General features: G+C 43.3%; 1 protein-coding gene across 2 annotated transcripts; it reads left to right on the plus strand.

Moving 5' to 3' along the window:
• The first annotated feature begins 224 nt into the window (after positions 1-224).
• faxcb (failed axon connections homolog, metaxin like GST domain containing b) lies at positions 225-14,482 on the plus strand. Of its 2 annotated transcripts, XM_086114085.1 has the most exons (7): positions 225-488; positions 2,316-2,437; positions 4,650-4,785; positions 4,954-5,150; positions 10,194-10,411; positions 11,991-12,107; positions 12,279-14,482. In XM_086114085.1, exons 1-7 carry the CDS (start codon positions 435-437, stop codon positions 12,599-12,601), a joined length of 1,167 nt encoding a protein of 388 aa, XP_085970211.1. In that variant the 5' UTR covers positions 225-434; the 3' UTR covers positions 12,602-14,482. The 2 variants fall into 2 exon arrangements, with proteins under 2 accessions (XP_085970211.1, XP_085970210.1); XM_086114084.1 differs by lacking the exon at positions 225-488 and having other exon boundaries at positions 1,934-2,437.
• Positions 14,483-23,488: the final 9,006 nt, after the last annotated feature.

The following is a 23,488-nucleotide window of genomic DNA, read 5'->3' on the forward strand; positions in this document are numbered from 1 at the left end:
CTGAAAACAGTAACGATTGTCGTTTTTCTACAGCTAGCTCTTCTTTTTTTGTGTGTGTCTGTGTTCAATCAATCAAAATGAAGAATATGAAAGTGGTTTTACGGCCTTCTTTTTTTCCTGTAAAACAAGTAAAAGTTTGTACACTCCATAGTTTTATGACAATGCTCTCCCCTCCCAAGTTCGTATTCTGCACTTCTCTTGCGCGCGCCTCCAAGCCGCGGGTGCGCGCCAGTAAGTTGCGGTACTCACGGCACACGGACGCAGATCGCCCCGCTGCTCTTCGAAAAGGCGATCTCGTTATTGACTTGGACACGCCGCCACCTGTTGAGCGCCTCCAGCCCCGATGTTGGAAGGATCTTGACGAAATCTTCTTTGAGCGAGTTGTTCGCAGCCATCTGTAGGCATGCCCGGCCAACATTCTCCAACAACACGCGATGGTCGGCGGCCTCAACATGAATTACCTCCTGTACTTCCGAGGTTGTTCCAGAGTGAGTACAATAGTTCACTTTATCGTCTTGGTATGACGTTTTACGCTTAAAAATATATCCATCAGCACAAGTTAAAATGTTGATTTGCAATGAACATTCCCTGTTGTCTACGTGGTTACCTAAGTGATTACAAGGGCCCTTTTCAAGGATTTTGGAGCAAGTCAAGCATTTAATATTTCATGCACTCTTAGATCAATACAATTGTAGCCGATAGTTAAATTATTATAAGCATGCGTACTTTACACATGAAAATCACTGCAAACTACTGACCACAAGAGTTTCAAAAGTCAATATTTTGGTGAAAGCTAAATTTTCCAAGTACAATTTGTCAAATTGTCTTTAGTTAGGGCAATTTTACCTAGGTAGGACGACCTGCTAATTTGTACCATCATAAACATTCTATAGAACGCTATTGGGCCTAATTATCTGTGTTGCTGGGATGAGTTGATCTGGTGCGACTCTGGTCTCACTGGGATGAAGGGGCTCGTAAGGGCGGGGTGGCTCCTCCAGTGCACTCTCGACCAGACAATAGACCGGCTGTGTTAAGTTTGCACTATTTGCTACGTTTGGGGCCGGATCTTAACCATGGTGTGGTGTGCCAAAATAAAAGCAGAGGACCGTGAAACACGGTACAGTCGGAAAACTTCAATCAGGAGCAAGTTAGGAATCACCTGATTCATCTTGTACAAAGCTTTATCCCTTCGTCCACATGTGAAAAAGTAGCATCATAAAGCAGATGCAGAAAATGTTTTGAGGGACTAAAATAATTTTCGGAAAGAAATCACATTTTCCCTCAAATTGTTTTTGTGATAATTTAGCCAGCTTTACCGTTGAACTAATCAAACGTATATTATGTTGATTATTTGTAAGTTTAGCTGCAGTTCGAGTTCAACCAATCAAGCTCTACCAACAAAGCAAGCTTGTGCTCCAAGTGTCTGCCACGGCTTAAAACCTACCATGGTGAAGGTCTGAATGGCCTTGAGTTGAAAATAATTGGATGTTTTTAAGTATTCAACTTGTATAACTTTTATTTTCATCAAAGCAGTCCGAATGGATGGCAAAGAAAGGAAGAGTACTTAATACTCATGAGTTGATTGTAACAAACAGTAGCTTGTAATATTTCACCATTAAACGATGAAATGCACAAAACTGGAGTTGGTGTCCATCTCAAACATGTTTATTTGACCTCTCTAGTTCAGTATTACCAAAATGTGAGATCATCAGATGTGTTGTGGAATATTCTCCACTTTCACTCAATTGATTTGGGAATCATTAATTTATCTTGCTTATTGGGAAAATCTTTTCTAGCCAAGTCAGGGAAGCAGAGTCGAAACATAACGATGCTAAGACTTTTTCGTCTTCTAAGAAATCAGCATTCGTACAATTAATCGGATCGTGTGTTTTATTTTGAAACACGGGATCCGGAAGTGAAGCTACCGAACGTCTCCTAAACTTGACGATGACGGACGATTCAACGGAAAGTGAACTCCCGGGGTGGTGAGCACCATCATCCTGGGGAGGGGAAATCGAAGGGTTTACTCCTTGTAGTTTTGCGGAACTATATGAGACCCCCTCGGCCCCCACCCCTCCGCCACGCCGTCATGCCTTAGACCGGAGCGGCTTGTACATGAAGCCTAGCAGGGAGCGTGGCGCCGAGGAAGGGGGCTGGTTGTGACCGACCGAAAGAGGATGTACTGGGCTGCTGGCTTCGCCTCTTCCCGGCCGTGCGTGGTGGATCTCGGGCGGAATCACAGCCTCCCCCTGGGGCTGTGTGTGTCCGAGCAACCGCAGTCCTTGTATGGATATATCATCGCCTTCCCTTTGCAGGACTACGGTGGCATCATGACGGCTCTGGGCTCGGACTCCTGGTGGAAGAAGACCCTCTACATCACCGGGGGGGCCCTCCTGGCCGCCGCAGCCTACCTCCTGCACGAGCTGCTTGCCATCAGGTCGGCGTTCTTTCCTTTCCTGTCGAAGCTCCGTTGAGACTATACACAATGTGAACATTTGATGTTTTCCGTTCCACAAGTGTTGCTCTCTGTCTTGTTACTGTGGCTTCACTGTCTGCGTTCTCTTTCCAAGGGCACGACTCAACGAGTGAGTAGGGGGAATATATATTTAAATAATATCAAAGTCACGCGTCCGCTCGTATGCCAGCCCCCCGTGCTCGGGCCGACCTGTGATGAACCCCTGCTGCTGCTCACATAAGTCGTACAGCACTTTATGCCCCTCTTGATATCTAATGAGATGTGATCAGTCCTTAGCATACCAAACAGATTAATGGACTATGTTTAGTGCGAGGAGTGCAAAGTTGGCAATGGCGGGATTATTTTGGGCTAAAATAGTCCAGAGGAGTAAATGCATCCTGTGTAAACAGTGTCTCTGGGCCCACTTCACCATAATAATCTGAGCAACCTTGCGTTCCGTGCACAGGCACTGCCGCAGAATCACGTGTAGCCGACTGAGGCTGAAGCCAGCCTACCAGCATCATCTCTTTGGGACATGTGATGTCATGTTGGTGTAATGCAGTTGTTGTTGTTGTTGTTTTTTAATGTTGTTTTAATGTAATACGAGGCGTCGTTGATCTGTCAACATGAACGCTCCAACGTTTGTGTCACTGGTCGAGGAACAGTTTCAGCACCATAGGGCATTGGACAGAGACACAAAATCAGCCCACACAGACCGACAAGTGAATTTACGTTCATGCTCTTGCCACCAACCAATAGTATCAGAGCCCAGCCAAGCCTCCGTGGAGTCACAAGTAAGGTTTGATTTTGGGCCCCTCCGTTTCGGTCACTATTATTGATTATGGATCATTCACTGTTGTACTCCCCCTTGAAGAATTAGAATGAGTACAGTGGTGCCTTGAGATACGAGAGACCCCATTTCCGAGTGTTTTGAAATTCAAACCTTCATTTGGCCTTTTTTTCCTTGGTTTTGTCTGTGAGCAGAAATTTGAAATATAGCAGTGAACTCAGCTCAACTCACATCTCAACAGACCTTTTAACGCCATTCGTTGTCCTTTGCTGTAAAACGGAACAAAAAAATTGTACATTGTTTATTTCTATCTTCCACATTATTTCGAATGTCTGTTGTTTCACACCGACTGCTCACACACACTGCAAAAAGCCATTGAATGGCTACCGATTCACATCAGTAACGCAGTGTTATAACCCTTTAAGCAACTGATGTTAGAACATACATTTTGGAGTAATACATAGGCAGACATGAGAATATTACTCACACAGGCATATTTTCATTATTCATCGGGGAAAAATGCATTGCCATATCAACTGGGCTTAGTTTTGCCATATCCATGCATAACCGTATGTCTCTATTCGGGCCGGGCGGCATGTTGGTCGACTGGTTAGCACATCCGCCACACAGCGCAGAGGTGCAGGGTTCCTGTGTGGAGTTTGCACATTTCCCCCGTGCCTGCGTGGGTTTTCACTGGGTACTCCGGTTTCCTCCCACATTCCAAAACCTGCATGGGAGATTAATGGAACATTCAAAATTATCCTTAGGTGTGATTGTAAAATCAAATGGTTGTTTGTCTAACCGTGCCCTCCAATTGGCTGGCAACCAGTTCAGGGTGTACCCCGCAATTTAGGGTGTACCCCGCAAATCAATTTAGTCGCTGGTGGCATATGATGTAATTGACTTCGGCACAGTCAGAGTGAGTTCAATTCATATATTGTGATAGCGTGAGTATGGATGGTTGTCTGTCTCTCTATACGTGCCCAGTGTTCAACTGAAGACCAATCCAGGGTACAGAAAATGGATTAATGGAAGAATCTAAATTGCTCTTAAAAACGGTCCCCTTCTTATTACATAGCTTTGTATTCATGATACTTAATGTCCAAGGTGACTTTGAAGAATCATTAAAACGTCTGCGAGGCTCAAAAACAAAACAAAACAAAACAAGACAGTAGGACTGAAACAGCCTCCAAACGTACACAAAAGTCAATACATGACTTGTGTGACCGCATCGCTGGAGAGGGATGGGAAACGTCCAGCCATTCTTGAAAATGACTCAGTCAGTCAAGTATTGATCGGCTGAGAGATTGAACTGATTTGGTTTGATTCTACTCAGTCACCGACAGTATTATGTCATGACAAAGAGAACTAGACGAAAAAACAACATTCTCACTGTGTGTGCAGGAAGGAGCAGGAGTTGGACTCCCAAGATGCTATCATCCTCCATCAGTTCTCCAGACCAAAGAACGGTGTTCCCAGCCTCTCACCTTTCTGCCTCAAAATAGAGACGTATTTGAGAATGGTGGACTTGCCCTACCAGGTAAAGGCTGGACTTCTACTATTTGATGGCTACCAGACCAGAGTGTTACCCCACCTCTTGGCCAAAGTCAGCTTGGCTCGGCTCCAGCTGGGCTACGACCCGAATGAGCACAAGCCTTTGTAGGAAACGGACGGATGGCTTCTTACATGATGCCGTGTTTCTCCTTAGAACTATTTTGATGGGAAGCTGTCACCACAAGGCAAGATGCCTTGGCTGGAGTACAACTATGAGCAGGTCTCAGGGTCAGAGTTCATCGTCGACTTCCTGGAGGAGAAGCTGGGAGTCAACCTCAACCACAACCTCACACCGGAGGAGAGAGCCGTGTCTCGAGCTGTCACCAAAATGGTTGAAGAACATCTGTATTGGTAAGGTCCGCCATGTAGTTTTGCGGCTTTGAAGATGACTTTTAACCGGTGATGTCACATCATATCATCACCCAGCCATAAATTCAGAACACGAGTTACACTTGTGCAGTCGAAGAAAAGAATGTTGAAAGAAAAGTTACACATGAAGTTCCAGGCTCATGAGCAGACTGATTTGTTTGAATGAACAAATGATAGGAACTGAATAGTTACATTTGTCAAGAGACTTTATTACACGTTCCTCATCCTTCTTTAACCCTTTCATGCACCAATAATGATAACCTGTACCCTGATGACCTGATAAGCTGTCCACTGCAGTGACGGCTGTCCCTGGAAGGGTTAAAGTATTGGGATGTTTTGCAGTATATACAAACCCACTTCCAATAAAGTTGGGATGTAGTGTTAAACATACATAAGAACAGAATAGAATTATTTGTAAATCCTGTTCAATCTACATTGAATTCAATACTATAACATGCTATTTCATGTTCAATCTGGTAAACGTGATTGTTTTTCCGCAAATAATCATTAACTCAGAATTCTATGGCTGCAACACGTTCCAAAACAGCTGGGACAGGCGGCAAAAAAACAAAGTTGAGGAATGTTCATCTGACACCTGTGAACGGTCTTGCTGGAAACAGGTGGGTGCCATGATGGGGTACCAAAGGAGCTGCCCTGAATTGCACGGTCATTCACAAGCAGAGATGAGGCGAGGTCCATCTCTTTCGGAACAACTGCATGAGAAAATAGTTCAACAGTTTAAGGACAATGTTCCTCAAGGTACACTTGCAAGGAATTTAGGGATTTCATCATCTACGGTCCATAATATCATCAGAAGGTTCATAGAATCTGGAGAAATCACTGCATGGAAGCGGCAAAGCTAAAAACTAACATTGAATGCCCGTGACTTGAGATCTGTCAGTCGGCACCGCAACAAAAACCGACATCAGTTTGTAAGGATATCACCACACAGGCTCAGAAACACGTCAGAAAACCAATGTCAGGAAATAAATCTAGTTCAGTGCTACTACAAGGTGTACATCAAGCAATAATCAAAAAGAGTTCCACCCAACAAAGTTTCAATAATAAGTGTTTTCTCAGTTCACAAATGTTTTGGATATTTTTCCAAGAAGAGATGACGTGATATAGCCGGCCTGATGGCGCAAGCTAGCCAGTCGAGTGACAGAGAAAAGATGACGGCCGAACGCTGACCACATGAGGCGGCGAGATCTCGCTCACTGTTACACATGAAATTTTCAAAGGCAGCCTGGACAACCAACCACATTGATGCTAAAACAATGACAAGATGAAGGCTAGTGAAAGGCCTAAGGATGTACAGTAGCCTTGCAGTGGTCAGTTACTCCACCTTGTCGAGGTGAGAAAGACACCACTTATCGGAACCCCTTTTCCGCCCTCAAGCCTTGAGTGTTTTTCCATTACTCAGAGGCTCCATTGACACACACACGCACACGCATGCACACACACGCATGCACACACACGCACACACGCACACACACACACACACACACACACACACACACACACACACACACACACACACACACACACACACCTCACTGTGCATTTTGCTGACATCATCCCTGTATCTACGTATACTCTGTGGCATGTACTGTAGTGTTCAAAGCATGACTTTCCATCCACAGAGGTCAGTGATGTAACCCACATCACTCTATGCTTCCCACCCAACTTCTGTTTCTTTGCTCACCCTGTCCACGTTGTGCCACATTTAGACATACATGCTCACCTCCTGGATGAATTATTGATGGCAGGGAAGGGCAGTGCGGTGGCATGCTGCTGTTTGTGCTGAAGTAGGGCTGAAGGATTTAGAAAAAATGTAAATTGCGATTTAATATGCGATTATTTTTACAACATCGTATTCCCATATATATATATTTTATAACAAATGCAAGCAATACCTATCCATCCATCCATTATCGGAGTGGCTCATCCTCACAAGGGTCGTGGGCGTGCTGGAGCCGATCCCAGCCGTCTTCGGGCAGTAGGCGGGGGACACCCTGAACCGGTTGCCAGTCAATCGCAGGGCACACACACAGACGAACAACCATCCACGCTCACACTCACACCTAGGGACAATTTAGAGTGTTCCATTAACCTGTCATGGATGTTTTTGGAACGTGGGAGGAAACTGGAGTACCCGGAGAAAACCCAGTAGGGACAATTTAGAGTGTTCAATCAGCTTGCCGTGCATGTCTTTGGAATGTGGGAGGAAACCGCAGTACCCGGAGAAAACACACGCAGGCCTTGGGAGAACATGCAAACTCCACACAGGAAGGCCGGAGATTGAGCCTTGTACCTCTGCACTATGAGGTCTATGGACTACCATGCCGCATCTACTAAAGTGATTTTCACAAATCTTTTTGGAGGGATGGAATAGGATGAGTCATTTACTTCTCTGAAACACTCATATCTGTGAAGCTAAATACCTGGGTTCTCATTCAACTCAAAGTGGTTCAGCAATTTCTGCGGTCGGGTGAATTGTAGAGTACAACAACAACAACAACCCCCCCCCCCCCCGACCCTCAGCGCCCCCTTCAGCTAAATCCCATTTTAATATTTTGATCATCTGACTTGCACTCACTGGCCTTCGTCAAATCTGCACGAAACGAACAATATGTGCTCTCAGGACAGACGATAAAAAAGCAGGAAGTGGTTGGACCCCTCTCGTCAGCAGGCTGTTAAAAAAAGCCAGATGCTTTTATCCAATTTCTGTCAAGGAAGCAAACGACAAAGAGCAGACGCTTCTTGACTTATCCAAATAGCTATAGAATGCCGTCCTACTTTGCGTCCAGCCTCACATTTGGACTGAACTAAAAGGTCAGTCTGTAATCTGTTTACCCGAGCACTGAGTGAGGAAGTATAAGTGTGAAAGGTTAATAGAGACTTAATCTTGTTAGTGTCTGCACGCAGGAGCACTGTCAGGGACTTTGGGGCCCTCTCAAATGTGTTCATATCTTGCATTATTGGTGAATTGGCACCATTTTTGAGACTAACATGCACCTGCACATGGAAAAAAAAATCATGTGTTGAATTTCCTCAATTTGTTTTCGTCTAGTGCAGGGGTCGGCAACCCAAAATGTTGAAAGAGCCAGATTGGACCAAAAAAACAAAGATGTCTGGAGGCACGGGCCGCACTTTGGCAGCGTGCTAACTATCGTAGCTCACGTGTACCGTTTAAAAATGCTTCTCTTGGTTGGCCTGATTCCCATTCTTGGCAAGTACCCTCGGTGAATTGTACATGAAAGGCAGCTGTTTTTTTTTTTTGTTTGGTTTTTTTACCAACAGCCCCATGACTGACATCCCACCCTGCTAATAGAAATGTGTGTCGCAGGCTGTGATGCAAATATTCGTTGACATTTAATATTTATTCGACACCTGTTTACAGCATCGGAAAACGTTAATAATGTTTGTGTCATGTTTGTCCTCTGACAAAAACCATATTAAAACCAAAGAATACATTTCCCTCCCATCTTTTTCCATTGCCAAACATTTTTGAAAAAGCTCATGGGAGCCACTGGGGGGCGCAAAAGAACCACACGGGTGTTGCTGACCCCCGTTCTAGTGGTTGCACAAAATAAAATTGTCTAGGGCCAGATTTTTTTTTTTTGAGCAGATGTGTAGTCTACTCACTTCATCAAGTGGTTGCACAAAATAAAATCATTTGGAGACAAATTAGTTTTTTAAGTACATACAGTATAGAAAATGTATCTGGCTCCACATAATTTTATTTCCTTCATACGCTTGATGAAAACAAATTGAGTAAATAGAACAAAAACCTTTTTCAGCATTTATTATATTCCAATGTCAGAGTAATCAATCAGACATTTATAATAAAGACCCAATGAGGAGACTGTGGACTTGATGATGAATTACTTTTTTTTTTTTAAAGATTTTTTTTTTCTCGAGAAAAGGCTGTCTATTCATAAAGTCAACTCATCTTAAAAGAATGCCATCTTATAACAGATTGCTCTTGTTTTGGTTCTCAATATGGAGATCTGTCTGATCAGGGTAATGGGCGTATCTATTCTGCTAGGATACTAGGCAGCGGGCTTACCCCAAAATCATGAAAAAGCCCAAACTATAACCTTATTACCTTGAATAGAAATGTGTAATTTTAGTTTCTCAAAAGAATTTAAATACATTACTGCCAGATAGATTTGATAGAGCATGTTTAAAATAAAGTCACATTTTTCTGTATGTGGCTCACAGAGGAAAAAGTGACACATTGCCACATGCTGCATTCGTGAATGGTTCATGAGGAAGGGAAAGAGTCACGTGTCATTCAAGCTGGGCCAAAGTGTCATAGCACATTCCATTATTGTGTTAAACGAGGGAATGAACTTTAAGGTAATTCTCATTGGGCTGTGCTTGTGTTGTGGTTTTCACAATGTTTGGATGCATCGTCACTAGAGGGCGCCAGTGATGCGCATGAGATCAGAATCAGAATCGCCTTTATTATAATATTGTCCTTGTATTACATACAACGAAATTTGGGTGCCACTCCTTAGTGCATTTAATAAAAAAATAAAATAACGGGTCAATGAATACAAAACTCAACAACAACACACAACAACAGCAGCAGTAATGGTAGTAGTAGTGGTAGTGTGGAACTGAGGCTTATATTGCACACAGGACACATATTGCACATGATAATGGCTCAAATTTTCAAAAAAAAAATGCTCAGCGTTAGAAAAAAAAAAGAAGGAATAATGAAAAGTTAACTACAGCTATGCATTGGACTTAGAGTATTACTTGCTCCAGAAAGAATGATGCTTTTCAGTGAGAACAGTAATTTCAGAAATTCTATCTATCTATCTATCTATCTATCTATCTATCTATCTATCTATCTATCTATCTATCTATCTATCTATCTATCTATCTATCTATCTATCTATCTATCTATCTATCTATCTATCTATCTATCCATCCATCCATCCATCCATCCATCCATCTATCTACAGTATATACATAAACTTTGTTACATTGTGTATGTCATGGTTCTTACAGGACGATCGCCTACTGTCAGTGGGTGGACAACTTGGAGGAGACCCAGAAGCTCCTGGCCATGAGCGGACCTCTTAGCGACGCACTAAAATGGCTGCTGACCCGCCTGAACGGCAGCATGGTACGCAGGGAGATGTACGGCCACGGCATCGGCCGTTTCTCCAAGGAGGAAGTCTACGCCTTGATGGAGAAGGACATGAGGACACTGGCCACACTGCTGGGTAAGAGGGACTATTTCCCTTTTTGCTCAAATGCAATTCATGGTTTCACCTCGTATCGATGGAGCATGTCCATCCTTGCTGTACATATGTGGACATTTGATTTAGGGACATACAACAGATGTTGCAAAACTACTCACATGGTGTACCTTTGTAGAATTTAAGATAGGTGTGTCAGGAAATGCATATCGTCGCTGTGCAAATATGGGTCAAATTCATTTTCAACGATTAGAACAATGGTTCTTAACCGTTTTAGAGGTACCGAACCCAACCAGTTAAGATGCACATTCACCAAACCCTTCATGAGTGAAAAATAAATCAATATATTTTTTACAAATTCAAGATATAAAAGAAAGGCATCTATTAAAAAACAGAAAAAGTAAATAACATTTCAAGAGATAAGTATACTTTTTTTTTAAATTGTACGACGTACTATCACGACAGTCACACGTTGACTACTAAGCAAACTAAATTTCCCACCGCACTGATTGAACAAGCAATGTCTTGTGATCATCTGCAGCCAGTGATGGCCAAGCAGGCGTGTCATAAGTAATGAACATGTTGAGTCGCGTGTGTCTTAGCCTCCATAGCAGAGGCTCCGTCAATCCCCTGAGCCCAACTCACCGAACCCCCAGGTTGAGAACCACTGTGATATAGTTCTTCATAACGTTGTATTCTTATTAACATTAAATAAGAAGGAATAAAATATGTATTGTATCTAAAATAACTTCTAACAAAGAATAAATAATGCTGTTTTTAGTATATTACAAAAGATTTAAAGTGCATAGTTTTGCCTGAAATTTGAATAAATATTAAGTCCCTATTGAAACTATAATAAAGTACAATACATATGTTTTTAAATAGCACTTTCCCAACAGCTGCAGCTGTAACAAAGTGCTTTTCAGAATATTTAACAACATTTTTTGACCGGCTAATTGAACGATATGATACTGAAACATAAAGTGTAATAAAATAAATAAATACATCCAAGTTCAAGTTCAAGTCAACTTTATTGTCAAATGTGCTACAAACTGATCTCCAATATTAATTCATGAACACAATATTTAAAACCCTTTAACCGACAAAACAAAAATTAATGAAACAATTTGTGCTCTGTTTTTTTTAAAAAATCAAAATGGAGTCTGGATGCACACCTATTTAAAGCTGGCCGATCGCAGAAACTCATTGTAGTTCTCTCTGTCTGCCGTTGCAATTGAATGTGATCTGTAAAAGCCAACCTGTCCATCCTGTACATGTATCTCGTCATGCATTTTTCTTCTTTTTCATTCACTTGGACAGAATGTTGACTGATGAACGCAAATTTGATCACTGTACTGTACTCCATTGTAAATCCTTCTTCTGCCACCTGCCACCTTCTTCAATCCTGCCAGCATAGCCGCTCCAACGAATGCTCGCAAGATCAGTCATGTGACCTCCGGAGGTTTACAGTCTCTGAGCGCACTCTAACAATGAGTGTCACTGCCATCTACTGTCTAGTAGTAGGAGTAGTGCAATTGCACTGACATACACGAGTGTGAAAAAAATAGCACGTTCTCTCAATTGTCTCTTTTTCACACCTTAGGAGATAAGAAATACTTTATGGGCTCCAAGATATCCACATTAGATGCCACTGTGTTTGGGCATCTTGCTCAGGCCATGTGGGCTCTGCCCGGTACGAGACCAGAACAACTCATTAAAGGTTTGTGCAATATAACATTTTGAAATTGAACAAAGAAAGGCATGCGTTTGACTTTATTCTCACGAATAAATATGCCTTTTTTTTTGCATCCCTCAGCAGACTTTTATTCTTTTGCGTTTTGAAAACTACCTAAGATGAAATTGAATTCGTGTGACCTTGCTGTTGTCACAGGGGAATTGATCAATTTAGCCATGTTCTGCGAGCGAATGCGAAGGAGGTTCTGGCCTGAATGGTTCGTGGAGGTGGAGGACCTCTACTATGACGGAGACAGCGAGATTAGCGGCGGCACACCATCGGCGACCGGTCTGTTGGACTTTGGGCTCTTCTCCAGGACTGACACTCTGGATGACAGTGACACCAGCAGTCGCTCGGCGGGACACACGCACACACACACGCCCCTCTCTGACCACTCACTATTTGACTCAGATGTGGGCACGGCGTCGGACAATGAGACCCAGCTCAAGGAGGACGTGATGCCCGACCTGGAGGTTTGATGTGACGATGGCTGACAGGTGGAGGCTGACTGGAGAGCGGAGCAGCTGCCACCACAGCCTGCTGAGTGCAGAACAACAGAGTCATTGTTCAGACACTGTCTTGACTACCTGACATGTTACAGCTTCCCTTTTGGACGGAGTGGGTATTGAAATGAACAGTACCAGAACTGAATCTCTAATTTTGCATTTCACCGCCCGGTTTGTTCTTTCCCAAAATGTCACAACTATCACGGTGGCATTTTGTCTCTGCCTTATTTGTGTGGTCTCGTGATGCAGAAGTTGCGTGACATCAGCAACAGCTCGGGTTGGTGCAGGGATAGTGTCTATTTTACCAGTTGTCTTAAACTCGTTCAAACAAATGGAGATTGATCATGTGGCTAAAATGAGTCACTGTTCCGCCTCAGCTCTTTCGATTTAGAGATTACATTTTATCATGCTCTTTCTTTTTGGCTTTTAGACATGGAAAGACTTTACGTACATATCATACATACTGTATATGCATGTCAACATCAAATGTCAATCTAGACTGAACTCCTTTGCTGGCTGGTTGATTGGAAATTCTATGAACAGCATCTTTGTGCCTGTTACATTTATTTTCTATTGGGTTGTTTGTTTCATGTGTTACATTAGAACTTTTGGTCATTTGTGTCGCATATGAACAGGGTGGTTGTAGTTAATAAAAATGACCACCAGGTGGCAATCGCACCTCGCCATGAATGAAAGCCTGCAGGCAAAACAGCATTGTGGGTACCGTTCAGATCAGAGGCATACTCGATTTTCATCGTTAGTGCATACAAGTAAGTGAACTATAGTTCAGCCTTCCTGCTTGACTCAAAACACATGGTTGTTTGTTTTCTTTATAAATTATGTGAGTGTGTGAGAAAAACATCTATTTTTATTAGTCTTTTATTTCTTACGCTTAAAAGAGAAATTATTTTTTGCACTGGTAAAAATTTATTTTCATCTTATTTGTATGTATGTGAAAGCTTGGGGAATAGGATATTTGAGTAGAAAAAGACTAAACAAACGAAAACATAAAGAACGTTTAAGTAGTGTCGGTGCAGTGAGGGCACAGGGCTACTAAAACCCGTTCTGTGTGGATATCCTCAAACAACCAGTTGATGGAAAACGTCGGATTGGATGCACTCAGGATTCCAAACAGCTGATGTGAAAAAAACACATTTGGCTAATGTCAAACATTTGTGATGTTAAGTAAAAGACAAGTGTACCACTGTGTTCGAAAGATGTGCATTATCCAATAACCTTTTTTTTTTCAGCCGTTTTCCAAACATATTTGAATCCTAACTCATTGTGCTGCTGCGAAAACGCTACTTTCATATTTAACTCCCCTGAAGCATCACATTCAGTTGCTGAAAGGTAACAAAAACAGTGAAGAATTTGGCAGTGGTGAATGTTGATGCCAACGACTGCAAAGATATACCCCTCAGAAGTCACTTGAGGTTCATCTATATTTTACGCCATGGCAAAATTAATTGACTTTCATGTTAACCTTGGCCTTGTAGCCTCACTGAAGTTGGACTGAGGATAATCTCTCAACGTGGATGCAGAGCTTTGTGCTTAGTGACAAAGCACGCAAGACGAACATTTCAAGAGTTGGGCAGACAGAAAAAAGGCATACGTAACCGACTTCTGTCGTGTTGTCCTGTGCTTTGTCCCCTTGAAACGCTTCCTTCGGTTGAACTGCTTTCGACCAAACCATATAAAAAGTAAATGTTTGAAACCATGTCATCTCTGCCGGTTTAATGTAAATATTGTGTGTTACAAACTGTATCATGTATGTAGAGCAGATTTGTCGATCACACTGTAGTCATAAAATGGCTCGACTTGCTTATTTCAGTAAAAAGCGTTGACAATTTGAAACTTTTTCTCTTTGTTTTTTAACAGGGAGATGAAAATGTACTTTTCAATGCCTTGCATTACTACAAGTACTACAAGTAGTTGTGCCTCTGGAGTCCATGCTGACCCCTAAAGTGTGAAATCTCAAAAACGGGTAAATCTTATCTGCCTGGTTATGAAAAAGTGGGGCCCTAAATGAATAATCACTTGGTATCTACACATTGAGTTTCACAGCCATTAACCTGGCAGCAAGGTTGGATGAAGTTCCAAACGAAAAAGCCAATTTGTGTCAAAGCCAAAAGCTGGTTGCCTTATTGAAACCGTCATGAGCTTCTGATGATAATGTTACTATAGGCGTTGGCTAAGTTGTCGACTTGGGTGTGGAGAGTACGGTGGCTATAGTGGAACAGAAGTCATAACTACGTCAAACGGGTTAGAAATTGGCCATCATTAAAAATTGTGAAAAAGAAAATTTGCTGTCGCTCAAAAAAGAAATTTTGGAGGGTGTCAGTGGATGAAAACAAAATGAGTTGAAAGGGTGAGAAGTAGCAGGTGGTGGGCACAAGAAGAGGCCGGACGAGTGGCAAGATGTTACAGAGGAGGACAGGAACACAAGGAGTCATGGGAGCAGTGAGAAGAGGACTCAGATTGACAGAGGAGGATGTGAGAGGGATTCATAAAAGGAAAGGAAAGAGAAAAGGGAATGGAGGAGGTGCTCGGGCAGGCAGCCCGCGAGGGCCATGGATCAGGTAGCAAGCTCCTGGGGGACGGAGCAGGTGCGGGCTGCGAGCGAGGCCTTCGGGCCTGAAGGGGCTGCCAGAGCTTAAAACAATCTGCACGGCTCCTTTTTTAATTTGGCTTCGTGAAGGGCCCGCCCTCCGCGCAATCGCTCCCTCTCTGTCTCGATGCTGAACAGATCAGCGAGCCACAAAAAGAGGTAAACACAGAGCTAAATTAAACCAGGGAACTCCCTTGGTACAGCAAAACAAATTAGTGCAAACAAATTACACAGAGTCAACACACAAATAGTCGAGCATCTGTGACTCTTTGGACTACTGGAGCTGCTGGATAACATCTATACGCAACTACTATACAGTAGATATTCATCAAGACTGAATTTACGGATGTGTCCTACACTCACACAAACGCTATCTGCAGTTACTTAAGTTTGTTCAACCCGAATCTGAATTGTTCATTTGACGGACATTTTGTACAGTTGTATTTCCAACTTTGTGGGAACGGGCAGAATATACAAACTCCACACAGGAAGGCCAGAGCCGGAATCGAACCCTGCACGTCTGCACTGTGAGGCGAACGTGCTAACCCTTCAATCGCCGTGCCGCCCTATATGCATTATACCGTACTATAATATAAATCCTTTCCGTTGACATTACTTTACCCACAATGCTTTGTTTCCGGCTGCGATTGGCTGGCAACCGGTTCAGGGTGTCCCCCGCCGACTGCGCGAAGACGGCTGGGACAGGCTCCAGCACCGCCCGCGACTCTAGTGAGGAATAAGCGGTTCGGAAAATGGATGGATGGATGGATGCTTTGTTTCAGGATTCCATATTCGAGGGTGCACAGGAAGAGAAGTCTCATCCGTTCTTAGCGTTATTGGTCATTAGTCTACTTACTCTACTGACCTATTAGGACACCAGTCCATTACATTGACGCATTGGAACAAATTGTTCAAAGTCGTTATGTAGAAAAACTGAAGTTGGTTGGTGGGAAAGATCCTCTCAACTTTAAAAATCTGACCAATCAAATGAAGCCAGTTTGTTCCCCAAAGTAAACAATCACAACGTGATTAATTGTAAAGATGAGTGCCGATACGTGGGCAGACATTGTTACTTCCTCTTTATTTAAAAGAAAAAAGAAAAAAAGATTAAGATAAGAAAACCTTTATTAGTCTCGCAATGGAGAAATTCCCAATTCACAGCAGCAAAGTTATGAAAGGAAGAAGTAGAACAACAAAATATAGGAGCTGCTGGAAAGGCAGCCACTCTCGCGGCGCCATTTTGAAGTCAAAATAACAAAAATAACACAACACAACACATAGGACACAGACAGTCGTGCAATCTTCACCAATTTTCTGCATGCACTTTGTTGTCTGAAGCAGTTCTAGATGAAAGAGGAGAGGATCAAAGTGTCCTTTCACCAGTGGATCAGAGACGTCATGCTGAAAACGTCTGCTACAAGCTAAGTTTTGAAAGCAAACACGAAGCTATAGCGTCCATTGACGAAAAGAGATTAGTTCACTTCTCCTGTCCATATATATATATATATATATATATATATATATATACATATACACTGATTAAACAAGAGGTCAAAAGGTTAGGCATACATTATTATTCTGCTGATTTTTTTTTTTTTTTTTTTTTTTTGGACAGTGTTTGTCTTTCAGCTCAGTCAGACACCTCCCTCGGCCCCCCTGGGCCCTTTTGCCCCTCTGGCTGTGGCTTTGGCCTGTCCATCTGCCTCCCACTGTGTAAGTCTGGTGGGAAGGGGTCTGCGGAAGACCCCTGTACCCTTCTCAAACCCCATCCCTGCGCAACACCCTCACCAGCCCGCAGGCCAGCTGCTTGCTTGACAGAATGTGCACATTGCTGCCAGGTGCGCCCCAGGACTTGCACGAGGAACACAACAACACACTCTCACAATACCAACACATATGCTCAATAAGCTTCTTTACAAATAGAGGCCCGAGAACACACATGGTTATACAAGTCAGCCAAATACAAGTAAAACACACACACACACACACACACACACACACACACACACACACACACACACACACACACACACACACATTCACAGTCAAACAGTCGTGATATTGGCCAATTCTTTAATTTTCAGGCTCAGGTGTTTCCTCACAGCCCTTCTTAATGGCCTGAGCTTAGAGGGGCGAGACACCAACAGGTGGCGCTGTTTTCTCAACTAATTGCAGCTTTATTTATTCATTGGCATGAAAAACCTTCCAGATGATTGGCTAGCCTATTCGATTTTGAAGAGCGCGTGTGTGTATGTGTGTGTGTGCGTGTGCGTGTGTGTGTGCGTGCGTACGTGCATGCGGTATAAGGCAAAGCAGAGAACCTGCTTGGATCCCTCTGACCACAAGGGGAAGCCCAAGAACAATTAACAGTCAACGCGCTTGCTCAGTTTGGCGTGCTATTTTATACATTATGGCCCGAGCAGCCGTTCTGAAAAATTCATGTTTCCTGAAATTCCCGATGGTCACCCCCTCTCCCCTTGCTGGTCTCACCACACAAAAAGCCACTGAATAAAAGGTGTTGCTTGAATTGTTATGTGCAACTTTAGATTTAGGAAATCAGGAACATTCAACAACAATAGTCAAACAACACTCACAAAATGTTGAGGAGGTAATGTTCAATGCATTTTGAGGCTGACTGTTGATGTCGATGGGATCGGATCAACTCAACTTATTAATGTTATCCAAACATACAGTATCTGCCTGTGGTGTTTATTCAATGCAGTGAATAAAGTCAGAAGAGTAACATCCATCCATCTATCCGTCCACTTTCTAATGCGCTTATCCTCACAAGGGCGCGGCGCGGGCGTGCTGGAGCCCATCCCAACTGCCCTGAACTGGTTGCCAGCCATTTTTCAGGCATACATACCATTCACACTCACGATCACAGTGAGGGGCCATTTCGAGTGTTCCATTAACCTGCCATGCATGTTTTTGGAATGTGGGCGGAAACCGGAGTACCCGGAGAAAACCCACACAGGCACGGGGAGAACATGCAAACTCCACACAGGAAGATCTAATTATTTATAGATGATCACATCATTTTTGAAGGCCATCAAGTTTCCATTGAACATCCGACTCTAATTTTATCCTAAAGAAATTGATTTTGACAGACTGACTGATTTCTCCCTTCATTAAAATGTAGATCCATGAATTCCATATTCGTGAGGACTATCTGCTCTCTAGCTGGGCCACCAAAGAAGCCTTTCAGAATGATTTGTCCAGTAAATTGCCCAGCACATTTCACGCCAACAGCGCAACTGACTTGACACTTTGTGTAGAGTGTGAACAGTGGAGATATTGCTTGCTAATTAACAAGACTCATTGGTGTTACTTTCAGTTGCTAACTGACTGAGCCAAGCGAGCTATTTCCTTATTCATGGTGGATGATGTCGCTACATATTTATCAACACAATGTCCTTGCCGAGCTCCCAACAGGGAATTAAACCAATGAATGTACCAAAGGCTCAGACTTGGCCTGTAAAGTGAGCCAATTTTGGAGTGATACTCATTCTAATTAACCCAAAGTTGAGGTGATCAACTTGCGACTACAAACTTACTGGCTCACTTGATTTTAGGAGTCACTGATATTGTCAGGCATGTGCATAGATAAACTCCATGTGGTGCTCTGGCACTTGCCTTTTTGCCGTGGATGAGAAATGTGTTCTTTCTGCTGGAGTCCATTCTTATTTAAACCATAAAATATTACCCCTCTCACGATCAAAATGGATTTGGGAGGAATTTTTTTGAGATTTACTTAGAATTGCGCCCAGAGCTGATACATGGATCCTTTGGTTAGATCTCATTTTCAGAGTGCCAAGGAAAGGTAGGAATGTTTGTACAATCCCTGACATTGTTTGGTGTAAAATTAACCAACAGTATTGTATTTAAATCGCTTGAAACATTAGATGCTGACTGTCCCGTCATTTCCGAAACACAAAAAATGGGGGGGGGGGGGGGGGGGGGGCAACGGCAGTTATGGGACCTTTTTTTTTCTGTCCAAATAGCACATTTAACCCATTTCTAGTTAATGTTAGGTAATCTTACAGCAAAACAAAACCCAACGAGTTCCCAACAGCAACCCAAATCATAATGTTATTTATAGACTGGGTTGTTGAAAGTTTGGGTATTCCTCTCCATGTTATTTTCTACTGTGATTCAAAATGAAGAGGAGAAAAGAAAGGACAATACAGCCTGTTTCTGCAGCATAAAAGATGAATGACAAGGAGGCAGACATTGACACAGACGCATATGATGGCGCACTGAAGAGAAGCAAGTTGAGAGCTTCATAGAGAGAAAGAGAGAGAGAGAGAGAGAAAATGCCAGAGGACTTGGGTGACACTGGTTTTCAGAGAGACGACAGGGAGCAAGAAAGTGAGACAGGTGAGGATCCTGGGAGTGAGGAGGCTGACAGTGAGATAAACTAATCCACCCCCTTACCCATTGAGTCACCTTCAAAATCCTCAAATGCACAGAGACTGTGGCTTCAACAAACTAGCAAAGATAACATAAGCGGTGCAAAAACAAAAAATGTGGGAGCATGACTTATTTGCAGAGGTGGCCAATTTACAAAATGTTGCCGGTCCTGGGTACCCCTCCGTCGTTGTCAGTCGGTCTGTCATGTTATTTTAACTGCGGTTCCATCATCACTTCTGTCAGTGTATGTGTGTGTATATATATATATATATATATATATATATGGTTAGCACGTCGACTTCACAGTGCAGAGGTACCGGGTTCAATTCCAGCTCCGGCCTCACTGTGTGGAGTTTGCATGTTCTCCCCGGGCCTGCGTGGGTTTTCTCCGGGTACTCCGGTTTCCTCCCACATTCCAAAAACATGCGTGGCAGGCGGATTGAACTCTCTAAAATTGTCCCTAGGTGTGATTGTGAGCGTGGATGATTGTTTGTCTCTGTGTGCCCTGCGATTGGCTGGCAACCGATTCAGGGTGTCCCCCGCCTACTGCCCGGAGATGGCTGGGATAGGCACCAGCACCCCCCGCGACCCTAGTGAGGATCAAGCGGTTCGGAAAATGGATGGATGGATATATATATATATATATATATACATACATATACATATACATATACATATACATATACATATACATATATATATATATATACTGTATATATACATTTATCAGTGTGTATATCTTTGATTGTTTTGATTGTGTTAACAAAAATAAGCATTCAGTATGAAAACAATATATCCTGCTGGGTTTTTTTTCCCTTTTTTTTCCCCGATACATTGCCTTTTCTGGGTTCAAGCACCTGCCCCCAAAATGTGCACACGCCTGGAGTGTGGTTATTTTTAACTGGAGAAAGCTGACATCAACATGACAGTCATATTTCGAGAGGCCCCCTATCTCTTACACTGCTGCTCATATCCCGCCCCACTCCTCACCATCGCCTTCATCAGGATCTTATCAAGTTCCTTATGCCCTAACACCCGATTGTTGTGCTCTAAAAAAAAAAAAACAATCATTATAAATCCCAAACAAGACTGGGGGAGAAATATAACAGCTTTCTTTTGATGTGCCCCATACTTTTTTTTTCTTAATCTGCCCCTCCTCTGTTTCATAAGAGCCAAGGGAGGTGGAGAAGGGGGTTTGGGGTGGTGGCATGCTGGCAAAGCCTATTTAAACTCTCCGGCATTATAGAGGATTATTTTGTGCAGAGATCCTGGCTTATGTGTCTGTTTTTTTTTCTCTCCCTCTTTCTCCCCTTGCTTGTGGCAGACATGCTCAGTAAACAGGTTGTGTCACACTTGATTGCATTTGAGAAATTAAAAAGCAGCAGTGACAATAGGCCAGTGCTGGTGGATGAGGGCCCGGGCGGGGTCGCGGTAGCAGTGGAGGGACACTGACACCATAAGACCCAACTCTTTGGGGACCCCTGCTACGCTGTGTGACAGAAGCAGCCCTCGCTGCCACAACAATACGAGGGCTCGTCCTTCAGAGAGCACTCCTACGGCGCACTTACCAAGTCTATCTGCAGCGAGCCATCTGCTCGCCTTTTCTCTTTCTTCTCATTCCTCTTCTGTGTTTGAATCGAGCTCAAACATTCAAGTGTTTACCAGCGCAAACACTCTGCCAGGTTGCAGGTGTTTATGAGTGTTTTCGAGGCACATTCCCCTTGTGATTCACAACCGGCGTGTATGCAGAAGGAACAACATGACGACTCGTCTGCGGATTCAGTGCAATAGTTTTAAACCGCACGAGACTTTTACAGTTAATGTGAAAACGACTCCACGGAGGAATATAGTGCTTTAAAGGTTTTCAACAGTGTGTCATTCTCTGTTTTTTGAATAATCGGTGCTGTGGTAGGTGCTATTCATGTTCCAAGGCTCAAGCTCCTGCAGTTAGGGGTTTGCCCTATAGGAGACAGTGTTAAACAAGTATAAAACAGGTCGAACCACGTGGTTCGTCAGAGGATGAAAATAATCAAATAAACAGTTAAAGTCATGTACTCAAGTACATATCCAAGCGGGTGGATCATGATCATTCTTTTGCCTTAAAAGGCCCATAGGAGTTGAGATCTTAATTGACCTTTTCGTAGATTACAATATGACCATTTTTTCGTGAGGTTTCAATTAAGTATCAATAGTACACATGCACAGCAGTCTTCAAACTAGAATCTCGTAGAGAATATTTGCCAAGAGTGGTGTGTCAAAACGAAGGCCTTTAAATTCACTTCCACTAAAATATGCGATTATTTTTACACTGACAACGTCCCAAATGATTATCATTGATGCTTGTGTTAGCCATTTGTTAGTGATGCTGGTTTAACTGTAAGCAGACACGTGTAATGACTAGAAACTGCTTTCATTTTGAAAACAAGTGATAACACTTGTATGCTTAAGCTTTGAAAGTGAATCTGCTCACTTCACGTGCTGTCGCCCCTTGTTGAGAATAGTAGTTAGTTTGAAATAAGTGACCACGAAAAGGCAAAGCAAAACTCACGCAGTTATTCTATTAGTGCTCACTGAATTAGTTAAGTTTCCTGAGGTATGCTGATGCCTCACGTGACGTTTCGAAGACCGTTTGCCCATCTTTACTTGCAATAGGCCCACACAAGAACATTTACAAAAAATATTCAACACGTGCTGACAGTTAAGCATCTTTTGCTCTGGTCTGAGTTCTTGATACAATTTGCCAACCTCTCACGTGATGTCATGCACGGTCTGGCCGTTCAAAATCCAAAGTTCCGTGCATCTTTTTTATATTCTTCCCTTAAAATGGTCCAATCGCAGGCACCTTCAACATGAGCACTTTTGCTGTAAAACTCTTTTCAAGCCTATTTGTGTCATCTTGTTAGCATTATCTTCAGCATGTGTGTTGCCATGAGAGTGCGCGCCAGTTCAAACAGTTCACAGAAACAAACCACATGTGTTTGTCAACACGTTTGGCTTCTTCACACGGAACCATGAACTTGTGGTCGTCCGTGGCCGTACAGCTATTTACCGCCGGGCGGCCCGGTGGTCCAGTAGTTAGCGCGTCGACCTCACAGTGCAGAGGTACCGGGTTCAATTCCAGCCTCCCTGTGTGGAGTTTGCATGTTCTCCCCCTGGCTTGCGTGGGTTTTCTCTGAGTACTCCGGTTTCCTCCCACATTCCAAAAACATGCATGGCAGGCTGATTAAACACTCGAAATTGTCCCTAGGTATGAGTGTGGGCGTGGCTGGTTGTTCGTCTCTGTGTGCCCTGCGATTGGCTGGCAACCGGTTCAGGGTGTCCCCCGCCTACTGCCCGAAGATGGCTGGGATAGGCTCCAGCACCCCCCGCCCCCCGCGACCCTTGTGAGGATTAAGCGGATCAGAAAATGGATGGATGGATATTTACCGTCATGGGCATTTTTGCTTCTGTGCTCTCCCAGCAATAATCAGACATGTTTAATTTTGTGTGTCTGACTCGTCTTAATCTAATCTGGAGTTCTGCAGCACGTTTGCTTGCAGTTATTTGTTTTTGACAGGAGTGAAGCTGACACCCGTTCTGTCCCGTCCCATCTGAACGCTGCCTCTCTGTCGAGGGAGCAACCTGCGCAAGTCTGTCTCCAGCGTGGAGGCCTCCCTAATATATAATCTGTTGATTTACTGTCACCTCAAGGAGCACAGTCAACCGCAAGGAGAGGCCGCCGAAATTCATTAATCTAATTAGATATGTCATAGTGCCCAAATGAGACAGTGTTGTGGCTTTGCTGCAGGATAAGTGCAAAGTAAGACTGGGTCCCACAAGGATAGCATACCGCCGACGTG

The sequence above is a fragment of the Hippocampus guttulatus genome, chromosome 6, assembly GCF_054856545.1.
Source record: "Hippocampus guttulatus isolate MCC_2025c chromosome 6, RoL_Hgut_1.0, whole genome shotgun sequence".
In the NCBI taxonomy this organism is placed as follows: domain Eukaryota; kingdom Metazoa; phylum Chordata; class Actinopteri; order Syngnathiformes; family Syngnathidae; genus Hippocampus; species Hippocampus guttulatus.